This window comes from Urocampus carinirostris, chromosome 6, assembly GCF_059441175.1.
Source record: "Urocampus carinirostris isolate Australia breed hairy pipefish chromosome 6, RoL_Ucar_1.0, whole genome shotgun sequence".
NCBI classification, from domain to species: Eukaryota; Metazoa; Chordata; class Actinopteri; order Syngnathiformes; family Syngnathidae; genus Urocampus; species Urocampus carinirostris.
Window position 1 is genome coordinate 4607000 of NC_142354.1, and position 26534 is coordinate 4633533.

The 26534-nt window shown below is 39.9% G+C and overlaps 1 protein-coding gene across 2 annotated transcripts in view; it reads right to left on the minus strand.

Moving 5' to 3' along the window:
* The window catches only part of LOC148363595 (plasma membrane calcium-transporting ATPase 1-like), a 139352-nt gene that overhangs the window by 28188 nt on the left and 84630 nt on the right, over positions 1 to 26534 (minus strand). For both annotated transcript variants that reach the window (XM_088337535.1, XM_088337534.1), the window contains exons 8-16: positions 20243 to 20416; positions 14148 to 14362; positions 12719 to 12961; positions 7757 to 7998; positions 7428 to 7665; positions 6142 to 6325; positions 5979 to 6062; positions 5792 to 5898; positions 3781 to 3972 (exon numbers count right to left, since the gene is read on the minus strand). In XM_088337535.1, the coding sequence (XP_088193661.1) occupies positions 3781 to 3972; positions 5792 to 5898; positions 5979 to 6062; positions 6142 to 6325; positions 7428 to 7665; positions 7757 to 7998; positions 12719 to 12961; positions 14148 to 14362; positions 20243 to 20416 (1679 nt within the window). The remainder of the gene's footprint in view (positions 1 to 3780; positions 3973 to 5791; positions 5899 to 5978; positions 6063 to 6141; positions 6326 to 7427; positions 7666 to 7756; positions 7999 to 12718; positions 12962 to 14147; positions 14363 to 20242; positions 20417 to 26534) is intronic.

Genomic DNA, 26534 nt, shown 5'->3' on the forward strand with positions numbered 1-26534 from the left:
CCGCTTGTCAAACAGCACATATTGAGATAAAGATTGCCTGCAGCTTGGGGCTACTGATACAATGTAAAGGGAATCAAACTCTATCCATGCAGGCTTCTGAAACCATTCTAAAGCTGAGGTTTTCAAATACTCAGTTTCATACTGTAATCATTTATATGCATAATGGGAAGTGTTGCGCACGTTAATTTAAATAAGTAATTTGTTATAACTAATAACTACTTCCTCCAAAAAGTAACTGAGTTAGTAACAGAATAACTCAATAGTAAAACTAATTACCAGGGAAAGTAACCATTTCTGTTACTTTTTAAAGTAGTTGTTGTATGTCAAAGAATTAAAAATTTTCTGAGCAGTATTTAAGTCATAAAAATAGAAAAGAACAGGTAGTTGTTTTATAGAACTTTGAAATATTTAATAGATTCATCCTACATTTTAAGTACATCAAGAAGAAACTGTAAAAAATATAATTAAAAAAAATCAGCAGGAAGCCAAATAAGGTGAGTTAAAAAAAATAAACCTTACTAACAACCTAGGCTACTGTACTTCAAGTATTTTCACACAACAAAAGTAATGCATTCTTGCTGGCTGACAGTGGTGGATAGGAGTGAGGCTAGCATTCAGGTGTAGCAAACACAGAAATTTTAATCCCTGCGCACACCTGAAACCAACTCTATGCGATGCCAATGGGGATCGGCATTTTGCTCCTGGCGTCATGTGTGCACTGGCAGATATTTTTTTCGAGGAATACAACGTGGTGTCAATGGCAAAGAATATCAAACATGCTTGATATTTTTTGCGCTCGGTCTCCAAGTTCTTCAAGTCTGCGGGGGACGGAGGAAAACTGCGACTTGACACATGATGAATACGAATAGTCTTTCACCGAAGTTTACTTGTAGAGATGGGAATTCCGACTATTTTTAGAGAACTGGCTTTTTTTTACAAAAAAAGCTGTCACTTTTGGGTCACAAAAGGTTCTTTTTGTTGCTTTTCCAAATATTATGAAAATTACACACAGAATGACTTAAAAAGGGGGAAAAAAAAAAAAAAAAATTTGAAAAAAAAAGAGAAACACAAAACAATTTACCCTTTTTTATGCACAACAAATTTAAAATCACCAACACGAAATACCTTAAAAATGCATATTGACCAAACACAAGAGAAAAAAGGCATCTTGGAGGAAACCAGCTGTTTATTGGTGGGGAGAAAGCTCCCTTCGTTTACTTCCAAGAGCCGGCTCATAGAGATGTTTCATTTGCGAATGACTCTAATCGATTGCCGGTGCATCCAAGAATGTCAACAGCACTAGAGGCTCACATTTTTTGCGACTCAGCCCTCATTTGCCTTTACTTTCGGCGTAAAAACTGTATTAGTAATCGCGATTTGACTATATGGTAGTCGCTACTTTGAATGGTGACATGTTTCAAAAAGACGAGGAGAGTGAAAAACGCGTTTTCTAAGTAAGGCACCACACAGCGATGTAACATCAGACAAGAGGGGAGCGTTCCATGCGTGCATAGATCCGCCCACCCCTTACCGCTCATTCAATCAAGTTGTTCTGTGTGCTTTGGGTAATTACAGTTTGCTCTGTGGGTTTTGATCATAAAGTTTCACAACAGTAAACATACATTATTAAATGAGATTGCATATAAAGAACACTGCAGGAGAAATTTGCACAAGTAGCATTTTATCACTGAGCCGTATGGACTCATGAAAAGAGCCATATTGAAAAGAGCCATATATGGATCGCAAGCCATAGGTCCCTGACCCCTGCATTAAAGCATTTCACTGCAGCACACTAGCATTCAGAACTTTTGAGCTTTCCGGCATTCTCACGCCATTAAAAATGATAAGCTAATAATAGTTCCAATTGTGTTTCATTTCTTTCATAATTTTCAACTAATCACTAATATTGAACTCCTTATGTAACGGCCCGTGAAAAAAATGAAAGGATTCCCAGCTGGTAAAAGAGATAACTAGCAAATCTTAGCCCGCTGCAGCCGCCGTCACAAAGTAGGCTAAGAAGATGCCTAAAACCATCAACGTAATCCCAAAACTGAAGCATAGACAGCATGACAGTTGTGCAGTGCACCAGACGACAACGCGAATGTTTATAACTAGGAATCTATGTATCTTCTTTTAAGAGTCACAATTTTTTTTACAATTCATGATATACACAACATTAAATTCACAAATAAATAACATATTTTCCATACTATTAGAGCACCAGATTTAAAGATTTAGTGAATAGGGCGCATGTAATAGAAACTACAGTAAGGACTGGGGTTGCAATACAAAAAAAATAGTATCATATTTTTGCATGGATTGATCAGGGTAATTTGTATTGCTGATCACAATTTCTAAAAACATTTGGGAAGATTTATGATGCCCTTCCAGAGGAGAAATTAGTCAATGTTTTTTCCAACATTATTCATACATCATTCAATATTGACTATGTACTCAAGATATTTCAACCACAAATCAAGTACGGAATTTATATTTTTGAATTGAACAGCAGTAAAGTTATCCATCAGAGTGCTTTTCAAGCAGTGTGCCATTAGACATGGTCAAATGTGCCTAAAGAAATTGCCCTATCTTATATTTGTAAGAATCATTGCTTCTTTTAAACTATCATCCAGGTAATACCGAACATTCATTCATTTTAGTAGGTGGCAGCAGACAACATTTTCTTTTTAATTTCATATACTAACTATTGGCTCATGAGGTAGTACGGTATATTCAATAACTAAATTTATTTGATGAAGCTGTTTAAGATTGCACTGCAAAAAATAATAAAATTAATCAATTATCCAATTTTTTTTAGAACATAGTAAAAACATTGTTCTACTGACAAAAGTTTTGCTCTTTTCTAATACATTTTTAATACAATTTTAATAAAACTTGAAAATATAGTAAAAACAAAGATTCCAGCACACATGAATCTGGTGCCGGGAACTATTCTTTAAACACGTTTGATGGATGGTGTGTCTCGAGATTTTTTTCATTGAAAATAGGTGTGCCTTGGCTCCGAAAAGCTTGGAAAACACTACTCTATCAAACAAGCTTCTCTTTTTGTTTCATTGGGGTCAATGTCAGTTTCCTTTAATTCCTGAGGAGCAACAACAAGCTAATGAAAGGCGGTACTTTGCTGGGGTAACCGCTAATGACAAAAACACAAAGATGACATCTCATGTCTGTGTTGCAATCTGGTACTATTGTCATTATAGTTGCCCTGGCGCTGTCATCTAGAAATATAGGACTCACATTTTACGTGAGGCATCCCTCATTTGTGTTTTCTTTCATGGCATTAGTAAATATGTGCTCGTCTTCGTTATCACCATCTTGAATGGCCATGTGATCCCAAAAAAGTGAAATAAACCACCTGGAGCAAAGTTAAAAACGGCGCAGCAGAGAAAGTTGTTAGGTGTGTGGGGCACGGCACCGTTGGCGTCTTGCAGCCAAATCTGTCGCTTGATTCCCAACGCGATTGGTTGTCGGTTTTAAAGCAAGATGGCGGACAATTGTGTAAGCTCCTTTTAGGTTTATCTCATGTTATGTTAGATGAATACAAATTCCTTGACCTGCGAGTATTTTAAAGATCACGTTTATATGATACTGTAGGTCATGCCTTTTTTTGCTTATTATCAAAATTATTTTTTTTTCTAATCAATGACGTCTTTTACCACTTTGAGGCGCTAAATAATACACAATGTCCCTTTACTTGGGTGTAAAAAAACTTATCTGAAGCCTTTTTGAAATGACATAATGAGCAAGAGCAGGTCTTACCTGTGTGATGCAGGCGCCGGTGAAGGCCACGATGACCGCGACGACGTTGACGGTGAGCTGGAACTGCAAAAACTTGGAGATGCTGTCGTAAACGTTACGTCCCCACATGACGGCCTTCACAATGCTGGTGAAGTTGTCATCCGTCAGGATGATGTCTGAAGCCTCCTTTGCCACGTCTGTACCGGCGATGCCCTGGTGACGAGCAGGTAGAAGTTATACCGGTTCACAATTCGTTTTGGTATTGTGCTAGCATCTAGAAATTCTCGTATCTTGGTTTTTTTTCACAATTTTCCCAATACGTAAAATCGAATCAATTTGTTCCCGGCCAAGGTTAATCCCAAACAGCTATTTATCTCTCATGGTTTAGATCATACCTTTCAGATAGGGCGCATTATGTTAGATACGGAGATATGACCTCTTACCCTTCTAGCGCTACTTGTGGTTAATTATAAAGATGTTTATAATTATTATAAATAATACTAAATTAATAAATCAAATATTGGCTATAATTCTGTTGGTATTATACCAAGTTATGCATGGGCATGCCCCCGCATATCTTTCAGATTTAATTTCTCCCTATACGTTTCTGCTCGAAGACTTTGCTCAGAAAATGCTGGTCTACCGGTTATCCCAAGAGAAAAGTAGAAATCCGCAGGGTCAAGAGCATTTAGCCATTCGGCCCCTGGTACTGTGGAATTCTCTGACCTAAGATTCGATCTGCAACCTCAGTGGAAGTGTTTACTGTAAACCTGGGCTTTAAAAACAATTACATTCTGTTATAACCTATATTTCTGTCAGGACCAGAACGGAAACAGGACCCAATTGCGTAACGTTTTCTCACAATTTTATTAAAAGAAAGAGGAAGGGCAGTGCCTGCGCTGCTCGCTGGACACGGGAAGCAAGTTGCTCTGGCAATCGGATTGTGATCCAAATACGGAAGTGGATCTTCTGTAGCGGGCGATGACGGTGTCAGGGACGAAAAAACTGGTCAATAGAAAACCAACCAAAGCGTGGTCGGGACCAAACAGGTCGTGGCCGGAGACAAATGGGAGCAAAAACGGAAAAGGCGGGAGTCAGGGTCGAAAAAGGCTTGCCTTGTATAAACAGAGGTTCGCTGACAGACTGACAACAGGAGATTGACAGGACTGGGCTTAAATAGGGACAACGGCCAATCAGAGCCCGCAGCGGTTGGAGCAAAATGAGCGGGCACAGGTCAATCACATCGGTAATTGTGACAATTTCATGTTGATGATGGTTGTGTATTCTCTGTACAGACCTTTGAGACTTCTTGTGATTAGGTGCAGGGAATATTAACATGACTTGCCTATGAAACTTATCTTCCCTATAACTATCTCATCTCATGTCATCTCATCAGCTGCACCGCTTATCCTCAGTAGGGTCGTGGGGGTGCTGGAGCCCATTCCAGCAATCATCGGGCAGTGGGCAGGGGACACCCTGAACTGGTTGCCAGCCAATCGCAGGGCACACGGGGACAGACATCTCACTCGCTCAGTCACACCTAGGGACAATTTGGACCGGCCAATTCACCTGAAATGTTTTTGGAATGTGGGAGGAAACCGGAGTGCCCGGAGGAAACCCACGCAAGCACGGGGAGAACATACAAACTCCGCACAGGAAGTCTGGAGCTGGATTTGAACCCACGTAGGAGGTTCCCATGACTTGAACTGTGCCGCACATGCGCTAACCACTGCGCCACCATGCTGCCCCTATAACTATAATACGTTCAAATAGTAATTGAAAAAATAATAAATAAGATAGTTTGACAATTTTCTTGTAATCAATAATTAAGTATCTTCAACAATATCTCTTTTACGATGTTGATAAACGACTTGATTTTCTTATGGAATGTTGGAAAAGAAGTTTGCACAGGGATGAAGTTGCACACATTTCAAATATACTTTGAATTTAACCAAATAAATCCAGTTAAATGAACATTAATTCATGTAAGTATTTTACACATGGTGATTGGACAGTGATCCTAATGAGTTACCATGGCGAATCCGACATCTGCTTTCTTAAGGGCGGGTCCGTCGTTGGTTCCATCTCCTGTCACTGCCACAACTTGCCGGGTCTCTCCCACCGTGCTGTCAATGATGCCTGAAAAACAGATGACAATGTAAATCCCTTGACAAAGACATGCTCTTTTGTCTCTTGTAGAACAGTGACAAACCTCTTACCTTTGACCAAAGTGTGCTTGTCTGTTGGCGACGAACGAGCCAGAACCCGCAGTTTGGGCCAGACTTTGTCCAGACGCTCTTGTTCTACCTATAAAAAGACACACACACACGCAAAACGTTCCATAGCTTGTTTTTGGGTCATCATGTTTTTATTGGCTCAAACCTACCTCTCCTTTGTCATTCCGGATCTGTTGGTTGAACTCTTTCCCCTCCATACACAGGAAGTCTTCATTTGGCAACAGGATTCCACATTTGGTGGCGATGGCTCGCGCAGTGTTGATGTTGTCGCCCGTCACCATGCGAACCGTGATACCCGCACGCTGGCACTTTGAGATAGCTTCAGGAACCTGACAACAAATGGATCGAGATGGATAGAAGAATTATTGCAAAGATGGATCTAATGCAGCACATTCACATCATATTTGTAAATATTTATTAGTATACTGCAGTGTTTCCCATTGAATTTTGTGGGACCCCATTGGGTGGAGAGTCTAAGAGTTCTAGGTGGGTGCCAAGAGACATGCCCCCAGCATTGCCCAATTTTTTTATTGCTTTAACTGATGTACAAACAATCATGGTGTAACAATATGCATGAAATAAATTAATAGAAAATGTGTTATACTACTATACTATACTACCCCCTTTTTACTGTAAAGTGAAATTTAAACTAATTTAAACTTTTTTGTACAAACCAATTTTTAAGTCACGCTAGATAGAATCCCTGGAAAACATACCACACAACAAACAACAATTACAAACATGAACTCTTCAAGGCTAAAAAAAACTCAACTATCTACGATTCAACTTGTAACACATATTGACTTAAACAGCACAAAAACATGTGAAAAACATGCAAAAATATAAAATGAAATGTGTATAACAAAAACAAATATATCATTAGTCTCTACTGAATATTACCATATAGGAACACAAAGCTATGTATGAGCTTTGATGGACTGATACAGATTCTTTTGCCAGTGATAGACAATGTACAATGTTTTGGAACCATTAATATAATAAAAATAAGTCCAAATAAGGATAATTTTCCAGCTTTAACCAATTGTTTTACATTTCCTTTTTGTCTTCCGTATTGCAATGTCTTTCCAACTGTTCCTGTGTTTAATGTGCTACGGCAACAGTCCCAAACCCCCTCACCCTGCTTTTCAACCACTACCTCATCTGCCAAGCTAACAAAAACACTGATATTAGCCAATCAACCAAAAGTAAATGTGGGACACACACACACACACACACACACACACACACACACACGCACATAGACACAAAGTTTGACACCCTGGCTAAGACTAATTAAACCCTGGCAGCCTGGGAAACACTGTACTGTCATATCTTTAGGGTATCTATAGTCTTCTCCGGACTTTAATTGCATATCATTGTCATTTGGTACACAAATGGAAATGAACATGACAGCGGATGTGTTCGGGGCACCTCAGGCCTGACAGGGTCCTCGATGCCAACCACAGCAATGCATGTAAGATCGTTGACGATTTCGTTCTCCGCGTCCCAGTTTGGCTCGCCGCCCTCGGCAGGAAAGTCGCGGAAGGCCAAGCAGATGGTGCGCAGGCCGTCGCAGGCCATAGGCTCGATGACTTTGCGCACCATCTCGTCACGATCTTTGGGCTTGAACACGCGCAAGAGACCGTCGGAGTCCAGGATACGTGAGCACCTGGAAGGATCGCGGCAGAAAAATGACACACACGCAACCAAAAGACTCCAATACACACTGGTCAGAGACTCTCCCACGCAAACACACTCACTTCCTAAGAATGATCTCGGAAGCCCCCTTGCTGTACATGCGAAATCCTCCGTCGGCAGTTTTGAGTACGGTGCTCATAGATTTGCGAGAGGAGTTGAAGGTGTACACTTTGTACATCTTCTCCTCGGGGACCTCTTCCCTGATAGGCTGGTAGTCTCGCTTCAGGTCCAGGACCAGACCTAAGAGGGCGCATTCTGTTTTGTTGCCCACATGGCGAGGGAGACCACCCTCCTTCTCTGGAGGCTGATGACACAAAGAAGAAAAATAAATTGTTTTGAGTCATTTGTAGAAAAGAGCACATGGTGAAATTAGACCAAGGGTCGAGGACCAATGGCTCATGAGCCAGATATGGCTCTATTCATGATTACATACGTATGGCTTGGAGATAAAATTGTGGACATGCAAATTTCTTCCATACCATTCCAATCCTGATGAGGGCAGGCCCAAATTGATGCATGCATGACAGACTAAACACTAGTAAAATAATCAGTTAGGTCCAGTATATTAACTGCCTTAACTACAGTTTACGATCAAGGTGTCACACCAACAGACCCCTTTTTGGCTGTACGCTAAGGAATCCTTTATATGGAAGCTCATTAATCAATGTATGTTTACTGTTGAGGCACTTTAGGATGAAAATCCCCCCAAAAAACTGTAAACACCAAAAATGCTAGCCAAGCACACAGAGGAATTTGATTGGGTGAGCGGTAGTGGTGGGCCAAGCTATGCACACAGCGCCATCTGCACCGAGGGTAAATACTCCCATAAACACATGTTGGCCTGCGGAGGGATTTACACCACCTATCTGTACTTGACCAAGACACACCACAGGAAATGGTTCCCCTATGGCCTTAGTGGTTAAGGGATCTAACCCTCCATCCTCATTTTGTGACATTTTTACAAAATATCCCTGCTTGCACCTCGTTTTGAAACCATTATTTATGAATAAAAAAGGAGGTAAAAACGAGACTTAACAGTTTAAAGTAATTACGGGGAGTTAAGTGTAAAGTGGTAAATTTGTTGATATGGGACACTGTAAAGTAAGCTACTTTTAGTTATTGTGTATTTCTCAGACTCCTATGTTAAAAAATAACTTGCTATGAAATCAACTTGTTTAACCTGTTTTTCTATTTTTAATACACAAGTAATCACACACACACACACACACACACACACACACACACACACACACACACACACACACACACACACACACACACACACACACACACACACACACACACACACACACACACACACACACACACACACACACACACACACACACACACACACACACACACAGAGTCACATTTAAAGATCCACGTTTTTCAGTCTTTTTCCATTGTATGTAATGTAATGCGCATGCGTGACTCCATCGTATGTACTGCGCATGCGTGACTTTTCAATAAATGCAGCTACTGAACCGTAAGTGGTCAGAAAGATCCGGTCAGCCGAACGGGCCACGTTGCTCTGGCTGGCGAATTGATCTCCTACTGCAGTAGTCTTTTGAAACTTCAATTCTTGCCTCTGCCTGAATTCTTTGGTCAGCCATGGGTTTATATCTTTATAGACTCGACAGACACAAGCTATGGCATTATCCTTTTTTAATATTTTTTTATCAAATCATCCAAGATGACACAATGAAATAAAATGTGCACAGAGCGAGCGAGCGAGCGAGAGCGAGAGAGAGAGAGAGAGAGAGAGAGCGAGAGAGAGAGAGAGAAAGAGAGGGAAAGAGAAAGAGAGGCTGGCCAGTCTACAATTAAGCAGGAGGTAGAGTATATACCAATTACGGTAAGAATAGTTTGTGTTTACATTAGCTTTAAAGCAGTGTTTACCAACTTCTTTTTTGGAGCGACAGTACAGTAATCCCTCGGTTATCGCGGTTAATGGGGACCAAAACCACCCGCGAAAAGTGAAAATCCGCGAAGTAGCGACGCCCCTTCAAAAATGCTTAAATTTTTTTGGGGGTAATTATTATTATTTTTTGGACCCGCGAAGCTCTGAAGCCGCAAACGTGGAACCACGAAGCAGCGACGCGCCTTCAAAAATGCTAAATATATATATATATATATTTTTTTTTTTTTCCATTTATTTATTTATTTTTTTAAATTATTTTATTATTATTTTTTTAGACCCACGAAGCTCTGAACCGGCGAACGTGGAACCGCGAAGTAGCGAGGTCCCACTGTATACAGTGAAGAAAATAAGTATTTGCTATTTTTCCCACTTAGACATCATTCAGATTCAGATTCAGATTCAGATTCAGATCTACTTTATTGTCATTCTAGTACACGTGTATACAGAACGAAATGTCGATGGATCTGACTCCCACAGTTTCCCTCAGTGTCCTTCAGTGTACAGATATAAATAAAGCTGTATTGTGTTATTTACCATAGTGCCGATAGTGCAAGAAGAGACGCTAACCAGATGTGCAAGATGGGCAGTCAGGTTAACAAGTCAGGTACACAGTACCATTATATTGTAAACAATAACACTGTAAGTAATAACACTGTAAGTAACAATAGTGCAGAGATCAAATGTGCAAGGAGTGGCAAGCTATAAAAAAACTGCCACTAGTGCAAAAGTCAAATTAGCAGCCGTTTAGATTTAAGTTAACTATATGTTAGATTGACCATTTAACAGTCTAATGGCCAGGGGGACTAGACTATTGCGGAGCCTGGTGGTCCTGCACCGCACACTGCAGTACCTCTTCCCAGAGGCTAGCAGAGTGAATAGTCCATGATGGGGGTGAGAGGGGTCCCCGGTAATGTTCTTAGCATGGGATAAGCAGCGCTTCTGGCCAATGTCCTGAATGGAGGGAAGTGTAGTCCCGATTATTTTCTCCGCTGTCCTCGTTACCCTCCTCACACTACCCCAGTCGGTAGCGCTGCAGCCTCCACACCACACAGAGATACAGCTGGTCAGGATACTCTCTATGGTGCCCCTGTAGAAAGTGATGAGGGATGGTGGGGGCAGGTGGGCTCTCCTCATCCTCCGCAGGAAGTACAGGCGCTGCTGTGCCCTCTTAACCAGAGATGCAGTGTTCACGGACCAGGTGAGTTTGTTTGTGATGTGCACCCCTAGGAACTTGATACTGCTGACAACCTCCACAGCCTTGTTGTTGATGCAAAGTGGGGCATGGTTGGGCTGGTTTTTCCTAAAGTCGACAATGATCTCTTTAGTCTTGTCAACATTCAGGACCAGGCTGTTGTCCTTGCACCAGCCCACCAACTGCTCCACTTCCTCTCTGTAGGCCAGGTCGTTGTCATCCCTGATGAGGCCCACCACCGTTGTGTCGTCAGCATACTTCACGATGTGGTTTGTGGCGGACCTAGGGACGCAGTCGTGTGTCATCAAGGTGAACAGCAAGGGGCTTAGGACGCAGCCTTGGGGGGAGCCCGTGCTGAGGTAGATGACATCTGAACTGTTCTGACCTATCCGCACAGATTGGGGTCTGTCACAGAGGAAGTCCAGCAGCCAGTTCCGCAGGGGGGTGTTGAAACCCAGAAGCCCCATTCTGAAATTTTCATCCTAGGTGCGTGTACACTGTGAGGGAGATAAATCATGGCGGCATTAGCTCAGGAGGTAGAGCGCTCGTCTTGAAGAAGAGATTGCAGGTTCGAATCCCGGCTCCTCCGTGTTACATGTCGAAGTGTCCTTGGGTAAGATACTGAACCCCTAAAGCCCCCAATAAGCAGGTTGGCGCCTTGCATGGCTGCACGGTCGCTATTGGTGTGTGAGTGTGTGTGAATCGGTAAATGTGAAGCACATTGTAAAGCGCTTTGGGAAGTCTTCATTGACTTGAAAAGCGCTATAATAAATGCAGATCATTTCATTTTATAATGCATGATGGGCAGCACGGCGGGGAAGTGGTTAGCGTGTGCGGCACAATTCTGAGGTCAAGAGATCAAACCTCCTGTGTGGAGTTTGCATGTTCTCTCCGTGCTTGCGTGGGTTTCCTTCGGGCACTGCGGTTTCCTTCCACATTCCAAAAACATGCATGTCAGGTTAATTGGCCGGTCCAAATTGTCCCTAGGTGTGAATGAGCGAGCGAATTGTCCGTCCCTGTGTGCCTTGCGACTGGCTGGCAACCAGTTCAGGGTGTCCCCTGCCCACTAACCGAAGATAGCTGGGATGGCACCCCCACAACCCTACTGAGGATAAGCGAAGCAGATAATGGATGAATATATATGATATATATATGCTTATTACGGCTCTTTGGGTCAAAAAGGTTCCTTACCACTGAAATAGATCATTGTTGCATTACCTTAGCTTAATAAGTACTGGCTAACGAGCGCATAACACATTTGTGGATCAAAAGTTCTTTTTTCGATTTGAGGAAACATTGATATGGCTAATTTTACATTAGTAATTGATAGCTAGCCAACAACCAACGATTACCACAAATTCCGGACAACAGAGCCCTTTAAAAGGCTCCATACTCACATTAAAAAGGGATTTCTTCTTACGAGGATGAGCATGACAGAAAATAATCAAAAAGCACTGTACAAGCGGAAGCCTTCTGATGAGGCTAAAACGCGCCAGCGGGATGTAGTTGCTAACATGCTAGTAACGTATCATACTCATTCTTCTTAAAGTATTTTGATTCGAAACAAGCTAGCAAAGCATCACATGCAGTCATCTCGAATAGGTTAGATCACAGGGGACATACGAGATGTCACACTATTTTTCTTCTTCTTCAATTGAAGCCAAGATAGGTCGAGCGACTGAGGGTATTTGCCATTCCTTTTTTCCCCCCTCAATTTTTAAAAAAAATTATATTTCATCAAAGGCATTTCAATTTGATATGAATCACGGATCTACCATGATCCATATTAATATTATATTATCAAACACATACTAGCTTAGCTTGTGCTAAAACTTTAATAACGACATTAATGTTGCGACTGTCTGAAGTCGAAAAGTAGAGTAGCTTGGTTAGAGTTTCGTTGCTCACCAGAATCTTAGTGGTGTAGGCCGAGTTGATGGAGATGCTGTTGACCAGGACCTGCAGGGTGTCTGGCTTTATGGCACCGGGCTCGGGGACGGTTTTGTGATGCACGTCTCCCACGTAGGCCTGCACCACTGTCATGCGGTTCATGGTAAGCGTGCCAGTCTTATCCGAGCAGATGGCCGTGGCATTTCCCATCGTCTCGCATGCATCCAGGTGCCGGACCAGGTTGTTGTCCTTCATCATTTTCTACAAGATGATCGCCCGGGGTTAGATACAGTCACATATTCTATGCGCCGTGTTTTATGTGAAACATATGTAACACAAAGGGGTGGGCAAACTTCAGGGTTTGTACATCACTTTCATGGCCAAACTCAAGAACTTTTTAAGGACTTCCAAAGCCATGTTTTTCAAATTCTCCAGTACTATTAAAGGAGTCCATTGTGAATCTTTTATTTTCAAGATCCATTAGTACATCTGCAATTTCTAATCTTGAGTTTGAAACTTCTTCCCATTACAATTTATCACTGGGAAACACTACTTTAATGTTTTGCATGGCACATCCTTAAAATAATACACATTTCATATTGCCCTGGGTTTAGTATGCACCTGTCCTTTTTGGCACTACTCGTAGAGGGCGATGAAGCTTCATAGGACAGGGCAATACAAACTAAAGGAAGCTGCCATTAATCACAAGGAACAAAATCATTTCATGACATAGCCAAGACACTAGAGAGAAGTGTTGGCATCATTTTTAAGGTGAATTGTTGAGAAACATTGCAACAATTTCAAGCATTTCTAAGCACTTCACCCAAAATCCAAGCACTTTTCAATCTTTGAAAACACAACATTAAAATTCTAGCACGTCAAGCACCCATGCTGACACTCTAGGTAACAAAAACTACAACAGCTTTTGACGAGGGCTTTATTGGATTAAAAAAATGTGCAAAGGGCCAGGAGGAAAATATATCGTTTTTTTTTTATTTATCAATACAGTCTTGAATTGGGTACCTCTGCAATACATGAGGGAGAAAGATAAAAAAGTATGTGTAAAATATTATTTGGATTAAATGAAATTGCTCAGAATTGTAACATGATAATAAATTCTGTTTCTTTTTTAAGCATTGAATTTGATAATATGCATTTAAAAGCTCAAAATGCAATACAGCTAGCTCAGCTGTTTTTTTTTTCATTAAAAGTATGTTAACAAATAAAAAATAAATAATGAAAAAAGCCAAAAAATAAAAATGTAGCTAGGTATTTGAACATTGGGGACACTGGGCACAAGAGAGGCACTAAATCAACACATTTTCATTAGTAGTCTTATTTTTTTAACTATCAATCTAAACTTCTTTATAAATCCCGATTTGTGTGTTTGTATGAGACTTATAGGTTCTGAAACGGTTGATCAATCCTTATTGTTGGTTGCATTTACCTTGACGGAGTAAGCTAGCGATATGGTGACGGCCAGGGGCAGGCCCTCAGGGACGGCAACCACCAGGACTGTAACGCCAATGATGAAGAACTTGACAAAATACTGGATGTAGATGGGCGTGCATTCCGACGTCCACGAGCGGCCCTGGATGCCAAAAGTATCGATGACGAAGTACAAGATCAGGATGATCACAGTCACCGCCGACATGATTAGACCTGCGCACAAAAAAAATCTAAACTCAATAATAACCCAGCGAGTAATCACAACCACAATAATTTCTATCAATAACTGAATGTAATGCACTCAGCTGTCATTTTCTGCAAAATAAGGCGCAACAGAATATAAGGCGCACCCCCGAAAAAAGTATTTTGTGATATATTTTTATATAAGGCGCACTGGAATATTAATGGTAGTCAGCGTAGGGGTTGCTCAAAAAATTAAAAAACTACCGTAATTTTGCATTGATGGATGCAAGGAGAATCGAACTTGGATTGCGGCGGGGAGCATTTTTGTTTTTGTTATATTATAGCAAAAGTAAAATGATTGGACAGATGCAAACAATTTCTCTGATTACTTTATGAAAAATATTTTGGCAAACTTATTGGTATTTAACTATTAATTTACTCAAGAGTGGTAAAGGTGCAGAGTTCGACAGATTATCAGCCGGGCCGATTATCGGACCCCATATTTGGGAAATGAACAGATATCAGTATCGTCATCTCGGCCATATCAGCCGATTATTTAGGCTCAGATGCAGCAAAGCCTCTCTCTCTCCTGCCTTTTGTCTCGGTCGCTACCGACCCCGCGCCTTCTGATTACCGTAAATTCCGGACTATAAGCCGCTACTTTTTTCCCAAATGTTCAAACCTGCGGCTTATTTAGTGATGCGGCCAATTTATGTATTTTTTCTAACAGCCGCCAGCGGTGCTCGAGTACAAAGTCTCTTTCTCATACTGGGGAAGACGACTCTGATGACGTTGGTTGTAAGGAGGAAGATGAACACGGTTTACCATGATTTTTACAAATACTGTTTTTTTTTTTTAACAGACCCGTTTCCTTGTGTTGTGAGCATGTTCCTAGTAGCGTTTTGCTACCCTTCACAGACACGGTTTGGGATGAAAGTTATATTATTATTAAAGCTTTGAAAACTCTCTCAGTGTACCGTCTTTCTTTGTAAATATGTGTAACCATGTATAATATGTATTTGCAACTGTATATTTTTTAAATGTATTTAATTTAGAGACTTATTCTGACATGTTTTCCACGGGTGAATCAAAAAGAAGGGGCAAATACAACGGGGGCTGATGGGAAGTGGAGTAAAGGTGAGACTTGTTTGTGGACGCAGCGGACAATAGTGGATATATATTTTTCCCACACTTACCTTTGGAAATATACATTTTTTTTCCTTGGATTATTTTCAACGGGACCCGGACTCTGCAGGTCTGCGTCATATCTTAAGTACGGTATCATTTTACGTTTAATTTGCCGGCTGTTGTTTTTGGACTGTGTACTTCATATTCAGTTACAATTGCGGCACTCAAAGTCGGGTTTGGGTTAATTTCATGATTGTGTTACATGTTTTAATGTGGGCGCATGTGGCTTATATGCAGGTGCGGCTTGTGTAAGTACAAAAGTGGTTATCCTCTTAAAATGTGGTGAGTGTGGCTTATAATCAGGTGCGCTCTATAGTCCGGAATTTACGGTAAATAAGTGACTGGGGGTGGAGTTACTGTAGCAGAAGCTTTCCGGACTCCGCAGCCGGAGCGAGACTACAGACGTATAGAAGGTAAACACAGAAAACTCCCCAGAAAATGTAATAAACATTCACTTGCTCTACATTTCATGACTATTACTAACTTAAAAATGAGCAGGTACGTTAGAGCAGAGTAATCAGCGGCATCTCAGCTTAATCCTGAGTTCCCCACCCCACATGCCTGTGAATCAAGATCGCTGATAATATTGAGATTCTAAAAAGTCTGTGGTAGAAAAGCGTGTGCGTGATTAAGAAATAACGTAAAAAGTGTAGTTAACTTGTTTTAAGGAGGCATGTTCAGGTGGACCCTGATATATTACTGCTTATCATAACATTAGTTGGTAAATCAAGCGTGTGTTTGTGATTGAAAGCATAAAACGCACGCTAAAGTGAAGGCTAAGGGATTAGCTGTTATAAGTCAAGTCAAGTCAAGTCATGTTTATTTGTATAGCCCTTAATCACAAAGAGTCTCAAATAACATTAGTTCGTCAATCTGGCCCTAAGACAAGAGTGCCAGCACTTTTCAATTCGCGAGCGCCGTTCAAATTTCAAAACATTTTTATTTAAGTCTTGTTGGAAATATTGGCATTTTTATCTTATTTTAAAAAAAATCAGGGAGCTATCTTAGTTTTTATTTACCGTTATACAAGTTGCCGCAAAGCCCAATTTTATTTCCTGCACTCTAAGTTTAAGTGTTAGTTGTGTTGAAATTTTAAATTAATTACTGTAAAATGTTTCAGGGAGTTTTATTTGAATTTAGAACAAATGTGTTTCTTTTTGCAGTATTACAAATTTCTCACGTCAGTTTTTAGGCTATTACGACCAACGAGTATTAGTCTTCAGTTTTCTGTTATCGTCCTCCCCTTAATACTTATAAACGGTATTGTCCCTGAATCGCCCATCTCGGTCGATCCTTATAAAGCTAGGACATTTTTTTTTCCTATGAAAAAGAAGGACTTAATTTTCTGGCGGTCTTCAGAAAGCAGTCAATCTGGTAAATAATGCCTGGCACACGGTACTTAAATTTGAGACATGCAGATGACATACATTTTTCCCCCCAAAAAAAGCTGTAAATATTATTCATTTTGGTAGAATCATTTTTCTTTCCACAAAAAAAGCAAAGTTGTCTATTTAAACGCCTTATTCCACAAATGTCCCAAAAAGTGAAGCCTTGCTTCTTGGAAATATCTTCTATACTCCAAAATGAATAAATTAATAATGTGGAAAAAGCGGACTCACGACAGACATCAATATTCGCGTCATTTTTAGCTTTCATCGCACACTACCGTCCTTAGTTGTGTCAAATATGACCCCAGAGTAAAATGCAAAACTGAATTAATTAAGGTCGATTGGAAAATGCGTCAAATCCGGGATGGATGACAGCCACGAAAAAACAAAGACACCAGACACAATAAAAGTGAGTGCCTGGTGACCTAGCGTTCGCCTGAATAATTTGCAGCCTTTCAAAGGAAAACACGCAGATTACTGCAGTCACTAGCAAATACTAAGCCTGCTTAGCATTGTAAGCTAACTCGGAGCTGCCTAAAAATAGTTGAATATAAAAAAATATAACAAGTCAATTCACTTAAAGGCACAGTGTGTATTATTTAGCACTTTATATTGGTTTCGAAAACCCAAAATTGATTTAAATAATAACCAAAAATACATGAAACAAAATGTAAACATGTAGAAATGTAATAATGCATTATTAAGAAGAAAAAAACATGTATAGGTTGCACTCAGAGTAGAAATTGCATTGAGGGAAAATTATTGGATAAAATCCAACACCAAAAACATAGACGTCATCTTAAAAAGGCAATTTTAAAAATGAAATAAAATAGAGTACAGGGTACACTTTCGTTATGGATGCATGAATACCTTAGAAATGCTTGACGGTAACAAATTAGGTTATTCAGGTAACTCTAGCATAAAGAACATGCTGACCAAACAATCAATTTCACTCTAAATCACTGAATTCAATGAAATATTCAGTGTCACTTTTACCAGTAAACAACTCCTCAAAGACGATAAGCCGCTTCTTTGCTTCCTCTTTCCGCTTTGAAAAATGTCCACCCATAACAGGGCAATGTTGAAATTATTGCGGTTGAGTGTAAAATAACATGTGAAGTGATATATACAGTACCGGTAATAAAACATTTAAACACAATGATTTAATAAATTGTTAACAATTTCACATATAAGTCTTACCGGAGTACGAGTCTCACCCCTGGCCAAACTATAAAAATAACTGCTACAACCTGTAGTCCGGAAAATACGGTACACGTCGGGCGAGAAATTAGCATTTATTCTACGTATAATGAGCATTGCTCATTACATTGATCGCGATGTACTGGTGGATCCTAGAAGTTCTACTGTTAGATCATGGGAAAACGGTTTCCGGTGCTTTGTATTTGTAGAGACACGCTGCCATCTAACGGTCAAATGCAGCACATTAGCCGTACAGTGTTAGTAATTATTTCTTTGCAACCACATTGGCCTTAAAAATAACACTGACTTGATACTTTTTACAATTACATTGTTGTTTTATTTTAAGTAAACACATTTGATTTGTTCAGACTTGCATCGAAAAATAGTCTGCATTCAATTACATGAATTGAGATTTATTTTTCAAAGCAGACTGCGCAAGGAATCTTCATTTGTTTTAGTTAGATTTAGTATAATTCAATAATGTAAATAGAATCCTCAAAGTATTCAGGATTGATTAGATGTTTTGCAGTTCTCATGACACGTAGCTCATTTCGACTTGAATATTTTTAAAGTAACTCGCATACTGAAGGTGCGAATACCCCTGCGCTAAACCACCGATAAAATAATACACTGTCATGTGTCATTTTTGGAATGATCTGGGTAAAATTGAAATGAACAATTGCATTTTGCACTTAATGAAGCAAAACATTGTTTAAAAACAGAACACTTACAAGGAACAAGGTTTATTGCTGTTGTAAAAGGTTTCTCAATCGTGGGTTTGAGACCTAAAATTGAGTCGCAAACCCGTTTTCAGTCGGTCGCATAATAATGCTAAGAAAATACAAGAATAACTGGGGGCGATTTATTCTCCCTCACAGTAAAGATCAATTGGTAAAGACTGGTAAAGATTGTTTACACCTGTTGAGCATGGCAAAACACAAATACAGCAAAGAAAAATGAGATTTTATTATCTTTAAGATAAAAGTACTGAAATAAAGCATTCTGGGTTCCATTAAAAATGCAGTTAAATGATCATTAAAGGGACAGTATGTACTATTTAACCACTAGATGTCGCTGTATTGTGTCGAGCAGGGGTCTCCAACGCGGTGCCGCAGGCACCAGTGTAGCCCCTAAAGACAGTCGACCTGTTCTGAAAATAGTTCACCAGTGCTGGGCCATTGTGATTTTCTAGCAAAGTATTTTTTTTCATTAGTTGTCTTTTTAACCCTATTTTTTTCATTAATTAACCTGGTAATAACATGATAAAGTATTATTTTAGAAATTCTAACAAATGAAATTCAGTTCATGGGCTTCGTGGACAAAAATAAATTCTATTCAAGTATTGATAACTCATTTTAAGCAATTGATTAAGAGAGTAGAATGAGAATCTAATAGTGTATTAAACAAATGTATCTATTCATCTTGATTCAAATAAATATAACAAACTCCATTCCAATTTATGGTGATATGTCGAGAATGGGCAAAAATTTGACTTTTGTTTTAGATAGCTATCTGGCTACCTTTTTAGCAAGCTGTCAAGCTTATTTTTTTTCTATATAACTATCAAGCTACATTATTAGCTATTTAGCGAGCAATCTAAATAATTGGCCAGTTTAAAAAATTCCTTTCAAATTGGAAAAGGTTGGAGACCACTGGTGTAGTGCAACCAAAAACATCTGCTTTATCTAACCTTAGAGATCTAACTTTAAAAAAGGGGTTTAGGGTGAGGGCTCTTAGAACAGATTTGGAATTTGGCATTGTGAGGATGTTTTTTTACAGCCCTCTACGGTTCTCCTTGCATGTTCAACATTCATTTATGGCGTTTCTCCTTATTTTAAGTGTCTACTACACACGTGTCTTTCAACCTTGTTTGAGCCAAAGCACAATTCTTTCATTGAAAAAATCCCGCGGCACAGTGGTTGAATAACACTTTCGTAAACTATAAACACATCAGGCAAAAATGTCTTCTTCTTTCCAAAAGATTTATCTTGGTCTTATCATTAAAATAATGGAATCCGATAGGTACTAGCACTATTGGATAAAAAAGGGATTTAACATTGACCGTTTTTCATGTCCAATACACTTTCAGGAGCATAGTGAGCTCAAAATGAAGTATGTCTGTGTTTTGACTCACCGGCTTTTCCGATCTGCACGGCCAGCCTGGTTAACTTCCCCTGCAGCACAGATTTCTCCTTCTTAGGAACGATCACCTTCTTGACGGGCTTGGCCTCCTCTTTCTCTTCCAACTCGGCTGCCTCCTCGCTCTTCAGCGGCTGGATCTCCAGGGCGATGCCGTCCTGGGTCTTTGCTGAGAACGGGTTCAATTAAAAAAAAAAGGGAAAAATGGGAGCGGAGGAATGAGGATTTGAATAAACGTGTATGTGTATGAAGGGTGTGAGGAGGAAAGGTAGAAAAGGAGAGAAACATTAGAGAGGGTAAATTAGCGACAGGAAAAGTCTCTGGGGTGTTTTTGCAGGGAGGAAGCAGGTGTTTTAAACACCAACATGGTGGCCCAGAGAATCCTTTTTCATCTTTCAGGACTCAGAAGAGCTTTCATGGTGACAACAGTCACTTAGACCGCTGGTAACAGATGCGAACACACACACAGCAGAATTTGATGAAGCGCAGCCGACGCAATATACACAACAGCGGATTATGTCAAACTTCACACCTACAATAACTTCTTGACCAGGTTAAATGTACCTGTAAAAGCAAATTAAGTCCTCTAAGTTGAAATCAACAGAAATGCCAATCAGTGTTTTCCAGCCGACCCAAGAAGACTAGAAACGTTTTGTTTTTGGTTTTAAATTATGCTTATTTGAGAAAAAAAAGGTAGCGGGTGGGGGTGGTTCCACAGGGCTTGACAGCCAACGATGCTTTCGACAGATGCACAATTGGACCATGGTTTGGCCCCGCCCTCAAATGCTAGAAGCTAATCACAGTGCGCATAGCCAACTCAATGCAGTCGGACATTCTGATACGAGATATGCTGAGAGGCTGGGCGATCGGGTGTGTTTTTTACCCTTTCCCAGGTAACATCTAAATAAAAACAAGTTGGATAAAGTTATGTGGTCGACCACAGCACCAACTCGACATGGATAACGTTTAATAGGTACATCTACATCTATTCTAAGGCAAGTCAACGTAGTATTTGAGGCAACATATTGTCCACTTTGCTTCAGAGAAAAATAAAGTTATTCATAATATTAACATCTCTCAAACGTTAGCTAATGTTTGCTCTTGGCTGCGTTGTACATAACGTCATTTTGTTTACTGGGAGATGGCCTGTTCTTCGCTACTTTTTGTACTTTGCTAATCATACGTGATTGTAAGCTGCTGTTCAAAGGGCTCTAGTGATAGTAGTGTTAACTTTTGGAGCTTAGCGTCCTTAACTTACCTGTACAAACCCAAGATAACAAATTTTGACAATGTTATGCTGAATGATTCAACGTAAATACTGTAGAGCTAGACTAACAAAGAGGCACTCCTGGTAGCCTACATATAGTAAAAACGCTTGTCCTGGGAAAATATGCAGCTTAGACTTCGACTAGCTGAAGCTTTTTTATCAACTTTCTCAACAATGAAATTATAGTATAAGCCTCCAATGCATAGTTTGGGTCATTTTGGTGATTTTGAGATGATATTTGATCTTTTTGGGTCCAAAAAGCATCCACTGCCTCCTGGGAAATGTTTCCTACTGTGACACTTGCCGTAGCGCTCTTCACACAATGTTAAATGTTTGTTCGAGTAAGTAAAGAGGGTGGGGCTTGTAACCTCGGTCAATTAATATATCTGACAGTACTTGTATTTTTACCATCCTCAGAAAGTGAGGCAGATGACAGCCTGGCCCCTTTTGTATCAAACATGGCCTGCTAGCGGATTTACGATCAACTCAACGTGCAATTTATTTGTTTTAAAGTAAATACTTTATTTTTATTTTACTGCTGACGGGTCGGTTATTTGTCAGTGAGTGAGGTTTGTAAGTTACTGCAGCTGCCTTATGTGCGATGTTTCTCTAAGCTGCGTGTGTGCGTAATTGCGCACTACCCAGAGCTTTTCCACAAAATGAGGGCTCGAAATTGCTAATTAAAAAGCGAATTAGGTCAAAGTTACAGTGCATGAAGGTTAAAGATACACGGGTTCCCGTGACGCTGTGTTCTAAATGGGGTATTTTGAAATCAATGTCGAAGTAGAACGAAGTTGAGTAAGGTCAGTAGAGTTTTTTGAGAACCGACTTCTTCGGCTCGGCTCACTAAAAAGAACAGTCTCTTTCGGGTCCCAGGCGGCTCTTTAGGTTGTTTTTGCTTCTTTAATCCTTACACGACCAAATATTATATAAAATTGTGCACAAAATGACTTAAAGGAAGAGGGGGAAATAGAACAAAAAAGAAAAAAATACCAAAATGAAAAAGTAGTGAAAAGCTGATGAAAAATGAAACAAAAGGAGAGAAAAAGAGAAAAAAAGAGCACGAAAAAATCAGAAAAAAAGCCAGAAGAAAAGAAAGAAGCAAACAAAGGGAAAAAAAGGTCATAGAGAACAAAAAAGCCAGAAAAAAGTAACAGCTAGGAAAAAATAAACAAAATGAGATTTTTTAAAAAGGAATTTAAAAAGATGAGAAAAAAACAGGGAAAAAGAGGAAAAAAAATTGTGTCGCATTCCAATACTTTCCAATTATATCAAGTTAATCTTGTTGCCAACATTGTACTTCCACTAAAAAATGCAATTCAATACAGTTCTGTATCGTGCAACAGACTAAATAAGCCCCCAAAAATGTTAGTATTATGCGACAAAAGATATACGGAAAAAAATAAATGGAAATCTTGTGAAAGAATTTTAAAAACAAATTACGTTTGTAGGCCCTGCAACCTTTGCAATCGTACATTAGTCAACTCATTTAAAAGTGAAAAATAATTTTGCATTGCCGGAAACTCAGCAAAATGTAATGTGACGTCAAGTTTTGTTTGTTTGATAATGATTCAGTTGCCACACTTGGGGTTGCTTTTGCTCACTGTTTCAAGCATTGCTCACAGACTTTGTGTGAACGCTCAGACCCGTGGAAAATTAGACGGAACAACCTTTTTTTTGAGTGTATCACTGCAGCCTCGTTAGCATTTGAGAAAAACAAATACAGGTGGCGTTTCGTAACTTAAGTTAAACTTGTAAAATATTATATCCTGTATTTACCGTTATCTCTCACAAATCTAAATCTATTTCAATGTGAGGTTGGACAATAGCTCCAGACTTCCTCATAGATCGCCAACATTTTGCATCCATTCTTACAAGGTTATTAACTTATTTGGACACCTCTATGCCATGAATATAACTGAAGAATATAATTGAGAGCCTTTTCTACTGTCTTTTGAGATCAGTTTGCGTAATAAGGAAAAAATGATAGCAATCAGCAATACCTGACTAAAGAGTTCCTCCTTGCTGTTTCGGCCGCCCTATTTGCTCTGCGTGTGATATGTAGATCCCGTAACTATGGTGGACATGGCTTAGCACTCTGTCAGATCTATTAATTGTTAAATTTTGAAACGATACATTTGTATCCCTCTTATCTTTCTTAAAATTTTAATAATTGCAAAAGCATTAGGAGGAAGAACCTTGCCTTTTTCAACTAGCAGGTTACAGCAGAACCTGTATAGAAAGAGGGTTGGGTAGTATGGCATAAAATATGATTTAAAAATGTTAGCGATTCTTGAAAATAATGAATCATTTGCAAATGTCTGACCGTCATCTATTTATTGTAAACCAAGAAAAAATGTCTCACAAGATTGAGTCCACATAAACTGGACAATATTTGGTACGCAAATAGACCTGCCACACTTGGAGTGTAAACCCGGTCGCTGGGTACGCAACATGTTCGCCGCAGGTCTTTAAAGGCATTGTATTATCATCGTTTTGCCGAATTTTCAAGTTCAATTTCAGTTTGAATGTGGTTTTTAGTGATCAGGAAGATGTGTTTTATTGATATTTAGGGCCAAGTTGGATGGTTTTGGGAGGCTGGGAATGGATCATTTGGTTTTCAGTTATTTAGTATTGGGAAGATTCGCTTGAGATATGAACAATTACAGATCTGAACAAACTAATCTTGTATGTAGAGGTAATACTGTTATCCATTTATCCCAAGAAATATATTTGGTAGAAAAATAAAAACTGGAGTGTTGATTGTGTGAAAGTAATTTCATAAAAATTTAATAAGTAATTCAAACATGCAATTCAATTCGAAAATTTGAGATATTGATGACGTATGAAGGTATGTTTTTATAATCAGCACATCGTTAATATTTTCTGGGAAGTGTAATTTTATATTATGTATATATCTCATCTCATCTCATCAGCCGTACCGCTTATCCTCATTAGGGTCGCGGGGGGGCTGGAGCCCATCCCAGCCATCTCCGGGCAGTGGGCAGGGCCCACCCTGAACTGGTTGCCAGCCAATCGCAGGGCACACAGGGACAGACAACTCATTCGCTCATTCACACCTAGGGACAATTTGGACCGGCCAATTCACCTGAAATGCATGTTTTTGGAACGTGGGAGGAAACCGGAGTGCCCAGAGGAAACCCACGCTAGCACGGGGAGAACATACAAACTCCGCACAGGAAGTCTGGAGCTGGATTTGAACCCACTACAGGTTCCCATGACATGAACTGTGCCGCACAAGCGCTAACCACTGCGCCACCGTGCTGCCCATTATGTGTGTATATATATATATATATATATATATATATATATTCAGACCTACAATGGTTAAAAAAGAAGGCTGTGACAAAAATCTCCATGGGTCAATTCGCACAACTATTACAAGAGTTACCCTAGACCCAAAACGTTTGAGACCTCTGGCATTACAACTTACTACACCCAGAATGTATTTGTCTCGCATGAGAGCTCAGTTGGCAGCTCTGGAAGCTCACAGGAACTTTTGCCCTCATTTGCATAAGCAAACAGCTTATTTGCATCCGGCAGATGCGTATCATTGACCTGTTTCCTAGTTTTCAACACCGCTCGCAGAAATGTAACACCGCCTGGCTAATGCTAAAAAACATTTACACGCTAATGCAGTTTATGGGAAAAAAAAAAAATCGCCAAATTGAATGTGGATGACTTTGTGCACATTTACGGGTTTATTTTTCGTTAGAGTCCCAAAGCCGATATTACAAGGAGACAATGAATTTGGTTAGCACGTATATCATGAGTGAACTACAAAGAATGTCCTCATAGGAAACCTGGTAGCCTTTTTTTTTTTTACAACTGGTATTTTATGAAGTTGAATTAGCTATTTATTCGTCATCCCATTATGACAGTTTGGTTTTACTTAACCTGATAGAGAATAGCCATTATTGAAGTTTTTGTGTTGTTTTATCACGAGACAAAAAATACTACACTACTGCACTATAAGGCGCTTTGTCTTTTATTATATTATTTTCATATAAAAGGCATTAGGGACTCTAAGGTGCGGATGGATGGTTAGCGCGCAGCCCCACGGTGCGGAGGTTCGGGGTTCAAGTCCAGCTAATGCAGCCTCCCTGTGTGGAGTTGTCATGTTCTGCCAGAGCATGGGTTTCATCCGGGCAGTCCAGTTTCCTCCCACGTTCCCAAAAACATGCATGTCAGGTTAATCGGCCGGTCCAAATTGTCCCTACGTGTGTCAACCAGTTCAGGGTGTCCCCTGCCCGGAAATGGCTGGGATGGGCTCCAGCACCCCCGCCATTCTACTGAGGATAAGTAGTGAAGATAATGGATGGATGGACAATTGCAAACAATTGCACAACATTAACGCAACGAGAGTTGAACCAAGATCGTTGTGTGGAGTGCACCGAAACAAAAACTAGGCCACTTGGGATACAGACAACACATGAAAAGGCATTAGTTCTTATTTCATCATCACACTATTTTTAGTAACGGTAATAAATTGCTGAGGTTATTATTGGGCTGGGATTGTTAAGACATTAAACCCATCCATGGCACAGCAGACTCACAAAGGTCTTTACGAAGCACATGAGATTCTGAACTAAATGCCGATAAGGTGTTGTGGGAAGTAATTTGGTCTTTCTGAACTGAATAACTATAACGACATTGTGGGAAGCCATTCTGTCTTCCTGAAATACATGAATAAACACATAGCCACACTTTTTCAAAACGATTGTCAATAACAATGCTTAGTTTGAGCAGGGAAAAAGTGAAACAACATTCTCTCTACTCTAACATATTTGGTACCGGGATTAAAAAAAATGTGATAATGAGAAAAGACCCTTATGCCTTTTCGTGTATTGTCTGTATACCTAGTGGTCAAGAATAGAGTGTGGTGCTCCCTCCGCTGCAATCTGGGTTTGATTCCCTTTGCATTTAATCTTATGCAACTGTGAACAACCAGTTGCAACCAGTTCCATCTGTAAGCATCCGTGTCCCGAGTGCCCTGGTG